The 9,240-nt window shown below is 38.2% G+C and overlaps 1 protein-coding gene across 2 annotated transcripts; it reads left to right on the top strand.

Moving 5' to 3' along the window:
- Positions 1-83: 83 nt before the first annotated feature.
- Positions 84-9,001, top strand: METTL6 (methyltransferase like 6). Of its 2 annotated transcripts, XM_031059424.1 has the most exons (7): positions 84-332; positions 1,529-1,906; positions 2,610-2,744; positions 3,294-3,413; positions 3,946-4,116; positions 5,804-5,945; positions 8,560-9,001. In XM_031059424.1, exons 2-7 carry the CDS (start codon positions 1,625-1,627, stop codon positions 8,706-8,708), a joined length of 999 nt encoding a protein of 332 aa, XP_030915284.1. In that variant the 5' UTR covers positions 84-332; positions 1,529-1,624; the 3' UTR covers positions 8,709-9,001. The 2 variants fall into 2 exon arrangements, with proteins under 2 accessions (XP_030915284.1, XP_005424012.1); XM_005423955.3 differs by lacking the exon at positions 3,294-3,413 and having other exon boundaries at positions 87-332.
- Positions 9,002-9,240: the final 239 nt, after the last annotated feature.

The raw sequence follows: 9,240 nt of genomic DNA, 5'->3' as shown, positions 1-9,240 counted from the left end.
GGGCAGGAGGGGCTTTCCTTCCCTTCCCTGCCGGGGTATCCAAGACCCGGCTACGCTGGGGCAGGAGCAGCTGGAGGGAAGCCGGTTCCGCGTGGGGGGACCGGAGGATCACACGGAGGTGTTACATGTTTGTGGGCTTAGCTCTGGATTAAACACCTTTAAAAGGCTCTTTAGCCTAAGCATGGGCTGTTGCGACTGAGTTTATCATCGCGCTGCCTTCCCACCGCAGCAGAGGCGTCACTGAAAGGACTGGCTGGGGTTTGTTTGTTTGCGTTTGTGCTCCTTCTGTGATGAAATAATGGAGAGTGTCTGGGATATAGGCGTCTGTAGAAGTACGGCAGAAATGTTGCTGATTAAGTTTTTGTTTGTTTGTTTTGATGATATGCTCTTCTTGAAGAGATATCCTTTCAAAGGAGCCTCTTCTTCATAACCTCTTGCTGTGTTCTTGGAGGAAGAGAGGGCGTGTCTGTGACACTGGATGAAATTCTGACAGTTCTTCATTTGTGCGCTTCCGTATTTTGTGTTTGTGTCATGACGTGTTTATATCATGATAGCATCATATATAACATGTACATACAATCCATGATATGTGTCATAGAATGTATTTTATCATAAGATAAAATACATAACTGAAGTAGTACTCTTGTTTGTTTGTTTGTTTGTTTTAGGGTGTGTATTGTTGTGGTTTTCTCATTTCCTTTTTGGTAAATTGACGCCAATGCCTGGCTCGGGGCACTGATGTACACGAGTGGTGTGTGTTTGCTACCGGGGCTTCCCTGGGAGTTATGGGGCCGTGCAGGATTTCATTGCCATGTTCCATCATCCAGGATCTGCATGTTTATGACAAGGCAGATGTCAGAACCAGTTTAACATCAGAGAAAATCTTTTACTCCCTTCCCAGCCTGTGTGAAGCTCTTTTTGTGAACTTCTGAAAATAAAACCACCTGTCATTGTTAAAACCAGCGTGAATCCTCAGGAGGAGGCAGTGGGATGAATGCTGGCACAGCCAGCTCTGGGCATTTTGGCCTCAGTACTGCTTTTGTTCTCTTCTTTAGGTGATGTGGTGTTATAAATGCTGTTGTTTTCACCAGTGTTTTCTCACAGAGCTGAGAGCAGGAAGGAGAAATGCTAATATGAATACACTATGTTTCATTAATTTGAATGTGACTCTTAAATGTCATGTGTTCTTAAGTTACCTTTTTTCTGAAGTGTTCTAGGTGAGGTTAATGAGAAACAAAGCCCTTGCTTTCCCTCTCAAGTCTCTTTTAGTGAAAATTAGAAAGTTAGAGCTGCACCATCTTTTTCTTGTTGAGTAACTTTCTAGAATGCAGAGGGAAAACCAGGAGACTCTGAGTATCTTCTTTAACTTTGACATCAGTGTGATGTTGTATACAGTTCTTAGTTTAGATGAAGGTTTTCTGAAATTAAGAGAAATCTGGTGACATATAAGTCCATCAGGTAGGACAGATCACTTAAGTTGTGGTAAGTGCATACCGTAATTATTTCTTATTTTTAATTCTGCTTCTAGAACCTCGCTTATTTTACCTAAGTTAAGTGATGGAACCATACACTAAAGAAAAAAAATCATCCTTGGGTCTTTGGTGTTTGTGTGAAAGAATCTAAGATGTTTCAAGAAAAGGCGTCAGCGAATTGCTTAAATATAGTACCAACATCTACTGAAGATGGTGCTTTCCAAAAGAAAGGCCATAGTGCTCGAGTCCTTAGCCCAGAAGAAGCAGAAAAACTGGCAAAAGATCAGGTTTTAGTGTCTGAGTTCAAACAGCTAAAACTGGAGAAAGAGGCACAGAAGAACTGGGATCTATTTTACAAAAGAAACAGCACCAACTTCTTCAAAGACAGACATTGGACAACCAGAGAGTTTCAAGAGTTAAAGGCATGTCGTGAGGTGAGATCTGTACAGTTCTGCTGTAAAAGATGGGATTGATGGTTTCCAATCAGTTGTTTCCAGGGGAGTGACTAATACCTAGAACAAAGCCATTTGGGTAAGAGCTGACACATGTAAAGTTTGCAGTGCTCTGTGTATTTTCTTTTAATATCAAAGATAACTTCTCAGAATCATATGCATCAGTTTAGTTTCAGTTTATAATTGGCCCTTACTGGATGGGGGTGCTGTTCATAGCATCCTGGATGCTGAGAATGCTGTCTGGAATATTTGGGTTTTGAGTCCTAAAGTAGACAGCTTGTCTCTGTGTGTGCAAGCTGGTGCACTTCAGTACTCTGCTTTGGAGAAAAGCATCCAGAACTGCAGGCTGACTGCTGAACACAGTTAAGGAGAATAGCCAGATGCATCTGTTGTTCCTTACAGCTCAATTAAAGACAAGACAGAAATAGCACAAGTCTGTTGATTACTTAAGAGATAGATGACTGAAGAAATATTAATATGTTCTAAAATGATTTCTAATTTTGTGGAAATTCAGGACGTCTGAGTTTTAATGTCAGATTATGCAGTGGCTGTCTACTTTGTTGGTTTTTTTTTTAAGAATTGTAATTAAAATTTATTATAGCTTTTAAAATGCTGATTGAACAGTGTCTCTGCTCATATGATGAGAAAACAAAAAATGTTTTGTCTTGTATTGCTTCCTCCCCAGTTTGCAGATCAAAAGCTGACCATTCTGGAAGCAGGCTGTGGGGTTGGGAACTGCTTGTTTCCACTCTTAGAAGAAGATAAGAATATTTTTGCATATGCCTGTGATTTCTCTCCTAGAGCTGTTGAGTATGTGAAGGTTGGTGTGATACTTGAAACTTCTTTTAGAGTGTTTTTTAGAAGCTTCTAAAATTACAAATGACTGTAACAACAGACTTCTCTTGGCTTCCTTTTTCTAGGAAGGGTAGAATATGCTTTGCCAAAAAAAATTGAGACTGATGGATTTCAGTGGAGATCCTATGTAAGAAGCCAAATCATTGCTCCAGACTTGGCTTTTCAGTGTCAAATTAGAGCATTATGGTATATTACTTGAATGATTTATGAAGATAGTGTTTTTTGGGTGCACTGCTATGTCTCTGCTGACTGTTCAGTAAAAGCAAAATTTCGTTTGTCCTGGAAGCTTGCCCTTAATAGAGGGAGTCCCAAGCAGAACCTTAAAAACAAGGCTGGGAAAATTATTGTTAAAGGGGTTTGTAAACTGATTAGCAGTAGGTATGTTTACACTTCGTCATGGGTACTGCTGTCCAAAGTGAAGCCTTGCAGCAGGGCTGGTGGGGGCTTTGGGCATTAAAAGTCTTTATGAAGTTTTCAATCACAGGTAAATTTCTATATATCTGTTAACTGAAAGCATTGTGACCAAGAACCACAAGACACGGCATTTATCATGCAAAAGATGGGAAGAAATACCTGTGGCAAACAGAAGAGGACAGCAGCTCCCTGGGATGCTGTGACTGCACCCCAAGATGAGGTTGGGCTGAGCCTGTACCCTGGGTTTTGGATGACTTAATGGCATCTGCCTCCACAGTTCTTGCTGAATTTATTTTTTGCCAAGACTGGGTTTTTTTTTTCCCACAGCAAAACTGTGGGCTAGAGGATCCCAGCTGCAGATTGTGTGACAGGAACCCCAACTGTTTGCACTCTACCTGTAGCTCAACAGCTTTACTTTTATCACCCTGTAATATGTAATTTCTTTCAACAGAGTCTATGTATTCTTTAAAGATTAGAGGCAGTTGTAAAACAGAAATAGTATGTTTTCTGAATTGTCTTAATGCACATTCCTTCTCAAATTTGTGGGAACAGGCTATTCTACTAGTTGTAGTTTCACTATTGTAGCTAGCAGTAAAGCATTGCTGATAGCAGTAGCCACCTGTTGGAGGTTAATATTAATCTTGCTTTGTGTTTTGTGTCTCTCTACTGATTAATTTCACAAAATTTTTACTTTATTGTAGCAATAAATGCTGCTAATTTTCAGTGAAAGCTTGCTCTTTTAATTTCCCTAGAAAAATGCCTTATACAGTGCTGAAAGATGTAAAGTGTTCCAGTGTGATCTTACCAAAGATGATCTTCTAGACAATATACCAGCAGATTCTGTGGATGTTGTCACACTTATATTTGTGCTTTCTGCCATTCATCCTGACAAAATGCATCTTGTCCTGAGGAACATTTACAAGGTAAAACCAGCTGATTTTACAGCCTTTAAAGCACTTTCCTTCTTTTTAGCTCAAAAGTATTTTTTTTTTCTGAGAAAATTACTCTCTTGCAATGGTGAGTTTTCATATTATATTCCATGGATGTGTTTCATTAATTCACCAAGTATGCAGGACTAAAATATATTTTACAATTTCCTTTTTTTTCTTCTGGTATTGTGAGAATGTTTGGATTGCGGCCTAATTCATGCCATCAGTGTAACAAAAATATACATAAAATATGGCCTTAAATGTACCTGAAAAGGGCCTACAGGAATTATGGAGAGATTTTTACAAGAAAGAGCATGTAGTGACAAGGAAGTGGGAATGGATTCAAACTGAGAGTGGGTTTAGATTAGATAGTAGGAAGAAATTCTTTAGGGAGGTGCTGGTACAGCTTGCCCAGAGAAGCTGTGGATGCCCTCCTCCTGGAAGTGTTCAAGGCCAGGAGAGATGGGGCTTTGAGCAACCTGATCTGGTGGAAGGTGTCCCTGCCCATGGCAAGGGGGATGGAACCAGGTGATCTTTCAGGCCCCTTCTATCCCAGACCACTCTCTGTGATTTTAAAGCTGTGACTTGGGTTGTATGCTGTGAGTAATGTTTATATATTGCAGAGCTGTCTGTGTTCATAAGGTCAATGATAGTGAGCCAAAATTAGCTCCCAGAGATCCAGTGACCTGCAGTTAGGATGTTGCTGTTATTATGAAACACATTTGACCTGTGGTGATTTAACAGTGGAGTGTTCAGAAGTCAATGTTAACCTAGAGAAACTCACCCCTCTAAGCTGTCTTTGTTAGTTGGCAGACTAGGACAGGCCCATCCAAAGGGGGTTTAAACAACCTGAACTGTGATTGTTCTGAATGTTCTTGAGATGTCATATATTGACTGCAGAGGAAAACAATCAATATATTTTTTTACTTTTGCATATGTGTGTATTAAGGGTCTTGTATTTTCTGATGTTATTTGGCTTATTAACAGCAGTTTGAAAAAGGAATATTAGGGGGTTTTTGTATATCTCCAGCTGTTTTCCAAAATCAGGATTGGTTCTTAGCTCATATAAATATTTAGATACCTAAAATCAGCGTGGGCATGACCATGTATTTATGAATTCTAAACTCTTTATAGCTCTCTTTCTTTACCAAAAAGCAATGTTAAAAATCCATTATTCACTTTGCTAAAACGGTTTCTTATTTATTTCACAACATATTGCAACATGTTTCTTTCTCCCGTGAAAAAAGAAATGTCACAATATTCCAAATTTTATTGTTAGCCATTAAACAAAATCAGGTGCTAAACAGGATACTAGCCAACAGAAAAAAAATGCCCTGATGGGAATTTTTGTTAAACTGTATATTTTCTTTTTTTTCTGTGTTTGAAGAGTGTTGCTAATTTAGCTGATCAGCACCCAAATAGGTATTCTAAAACTAGTTGTAGTCTTTTTTTCATGGGGAAATATTTTTAAGAGTCAATCTAGTTTTTGCACCACCTTTTTGTTGCACAGGGAATGAATTGTATATCTGTCTATAGATATAGATATCTATCTCACTGTTGTATTGGCTATGTTAGTCTACCTTGTCTTAGTTACTTATGTCTGTATGTGTACACAAATAAATATGCCTCTATATGACTAAATCTGTTTAGCTTATTAAAGTATATGTGTATTATTTGACAGGTGTTAAAACCAGGCAAGTGTGTTCTGTTCCGAGACTATGGCCTGTATGACCATGCAATGCTCAGGTTTAAATCAGGCAGCAAACTTGGGGAAAACTTTTATGTCAGACAAGATGGGACAAGGTCATATTTTTTTACTGAAGGTAAGACATGTTGTAGAGTGCTTTCTTTTCTGTGCATCTTCTGTTCAAACTTTCTCCAGCAAACTGCCAACATGCCCATGGAAGTTTTATTTTCTGTGGATGAACTGTTAAATTGTGGTTTATTTCATTTACCATCCTTTTTGGGAAGAAGCAGTTGTTTAGACTGGAAGAACTTTGTGGAGCACTTTCTTGTTTATAAGCTGGTTGTATGTGCTATAATTCTCCAAGAGCAGGAGTCTGTTAATTAGCTGAATTTCATTCAGATTTGTTACCTAAGGGGAAAAGACCTGTGTTCAGTAAGAGAATTAATCATCTTCATGAAGCAAGTAAGCAGTTCTTTTGGCATCATTTTTTGTGCAGGTGAGCAGGATGAGGTCTATTGACTTCTAAAAGCAGAACCATGACTGCAGCACTGAGATGCTCTTGCACAAATCCTGCTGGGATAGCACTGACTAGCTGTGGTCACTCTGTCTTCTAGGGTTTGTTTTTTAGTGAAGACAATGCAAAAACGTATTCCCATATGATACAGTGTTTAGTTTTTGTTCAGTGCTCATAATGGTTTAGGAGGAAGGGTAGTTATTGCAGTTTACTGATGGAGAATTTGAAGCACAGAGACATGAAGGAATTTGCTTAGACTCTCACAGTGAATTGGGTTTACAGATTGGCTGTAGCTTCTAACTCCCAGTTCCTCATGCTAAACTCGCTACTCCCCCCATCACTTGTAGAACATTGTGTAACAAGAGCTGTGAATTTATTTCTGTGAGGTTCTTTGTTCTTAGTCTAAAGCAAGATTCAGCTGCTGAAGAGACTGATTTGGAGCCAAGTAAATGTTATTCATACTTTATGCCATAACATATTGACTAATTGTTTCTGATACATAAAAACCATTAACCTTGTCTGAGCTCCCCCTATTCTTCATAGGACAATGATGAAATCTAAGATAATGCAGTGCTACAACTTAATTGAAGCATTTCTAGAACTGTTATTTATTGAGTGATTTTTAGTTCTGTTTAAACAATTAGCTTTTACAAAGAGAATGGATGCTAAAGGGAACAAATAAGAGACTGACCTATCTGTGGAATTTTAAATCTCATTTTTATTGTGTTTCAGAATAGTTTCTGAATGAGAAGTTCCTTGCTAGTATGCATGTTTCCCTTGCAAGAAGAATTGAGGTAGGAATGAGGAAGAGGAAGGAAGGAGAAAAGAGAGAATTTATTTTATATTGCTTGTGTCAGCAATTGTTTTTCCTTGGGCTGGTCTGTGACTGTCTCATAGATCACCTCTACTCCCATTTTTAATCATGATGATCTCATTCATTTCACAGATTTTCATATAAACATTGCTTAATACTTGAGAGTTCTTTTGTTACTGGAGACATGACTCCCACCATTTCCACAGAAGTTGCAACCCTTGCTATTTTTCATTTCTTTGTACTTTGGTACACCCAGTTATTGCTGCATGGGGTGACTTGAATTATACTTGTTTATAATATGGCAGATGGTAACACCAAACTTCTTCCATGGGAAAAAAAAATCCATTCTTCTATTGTTTGAAATAATATTAAATTTGTGGAGGAATGCATGGTTTTAGTTTTGTATTATGAAATATGTGCAACTTCCTTACAATAAGATTTCAATAGGTCCACAATGGAATGCTGTTTATTTATATTTCATTGGTGTGGGTGCCCATTTTACATGAACATGCAGTGTTTACAGCCATGGTGGGCTTGGGTTGATATAATCCTGCAGTGCTACAAAGTGGGTGGTCTCATCTTCCTCAAGACACCGTCTCTGGTGGTGCTTCCTGTACCCACATGATCACTGTTTCATCAAGCTAATCCCCCTGAGCAGTCAAAAATGGAATCTTTGTTTTCTATCAAGTAACACAAGTTTAGAACAGCTTAAATTTACTGTGGAGTTGCTGCCTGAGTAAGTGAACTGAGGTGCAGGAAAGGAAAAATTGTGATTTTTAATTAACATGACAAGTCAATAGCATAAGCAGACCTTCCTGCTGCACAGGTCGCTCTGTTTGTGAGGTGCGTCTGCCTTCCTTAAGGGAAATAGATTCTGAGTAAATTTTTTTTGTTTATGGAAAATACTTTCAGTTCAACTTAGTGGAGTCTTGGTACCACCATATCCTCTTTGCCATTTTGTCAGTTTTTCTGTTGAGCAATTGCACATAATATAGGGTGTTATTCTTCCCTTAGCAGAGGTGCATCTGCACAGCTGGATTACCTTTGAAATATTTGTGGTAAGTGATGTATTCAGCTAGTGAAGGTCAGCTGCACAAAGGGAAAATGCACTGGTGTCAGTCACAATGAGAATGACAAGGCTTTATAAAAATAAGAGATCTGGCAATTTTTGGAAATTCAACTGAATAACTAGCTTAAGCCCCAGTTTTACAAGCTGTTTTGCTTAGGTTGATGTTTCCAAAGGAGTTCTTTATTGATTTTTATTCAGCAGTCTGCCCACATAGAACAGCTTGAAATCTGAAAGCCTGTGTGATTTTCATGCTGTAACACATAAGAACATATGCTTATATAAATGCTGTCTGGTGTTTTAAAAATAGCTTAAACATAATATTTTATCTTTGTTTCTTTTACATTCTCTTTCAGAGTTCTTATCTCAGCTTTTCAAGGCTGAGGGATATGAGCAAGTGGTCAATGAATATGTGCAGCGAGAAACTGTGAATAGGAAAGAAGACTTGCGCGTTCCAAGAGTTTTTCTTCAAAGCAAGTTTCAAAAGCCTTTCAGGGAGACATAAGTTCTTGCTCATCAGCAACAGCATTGCTTGTTTGAAATGGAAGCTAGCTGTGTGCTCATCTTTCTGGTGAACCAAAAATGTTGGCATCCAGTACCTCTTGTTGGTTTCCATCCTAGGATACAAAATATGAATTCTATTTCTAATTCAGTTTTAAGACGGTTTAGTGATGCAGGCAACCTGTTGAGCATCTGTATTCCTGCTTCTAAAATAAAACCTGTGCCACATTGTTAGAGGAGCAGGTAAAGCATATAAATAAACTTCCATTTTTATTAAAAACTATTTTTAAATAAGTATCCTGTGTTTCCTATCACTTGTGATTTTTGAGGCTTGTTATAGTATTTCATTTACTTTCAGTACTTGGAGGACTTCTGAGTGTACTTTCTCAGATACAGGAATTAAACAGACTCAGTGAGCAGTATAGTGTAAGCTGCCTTAATATTTTAATAATGGTATCTTTAATATGCTCAGCATTTAGATGTGTAAACAAATGTTTATATTCTAAGGCAGATCCTAATTTATCTGATTTCATGCT

The sequence above is a fragment of the Geospiza fortis genome, unplaced genomic scaffold (assembly GCF_000277835.1).
Source record: "Geospiza fortis unplaced genomic scaffold, GeoFor_1.0 scaffold346, whole genome shotgun sequence".
NCBI classification, from domain to species: Eukaryota; Metazoa; Chordata; class Aves; order Passeriformes; family Thraupidae; genus Geospiza; species Geospiza fortis.
This window is presented reverse-complemented; position numbering and strand designations above follow the sequence as displayed.

What these genes read in the sequence shown, in the direction of transcription:
- METTL6 (XM_031059424.1), top strand. Translation starts at nt 1,625, where the DNA reads ATGTTTCAAGAAAAGGCGTCAGCGAATTGCTTAAATATAGTACCAACA. An exon ending in GAGCTGTTGAGTATGTGAAG is followed by an intron (nt 2,745 to 3,293) that starts GTTGGTGTGATA and finishes GTTAACTGAAAG; the next exon opens with CATTGTGACCAAGAACCACA. An exon ending in TCCTGAGGAACATTTACAAG is followed by an intron (nt 4,117 to 5,803) that starts GTAAAACCAGCT and finishes ATTATTTGACAG; the next exon opens with GTGTTAAAACCAGGCAAGTG.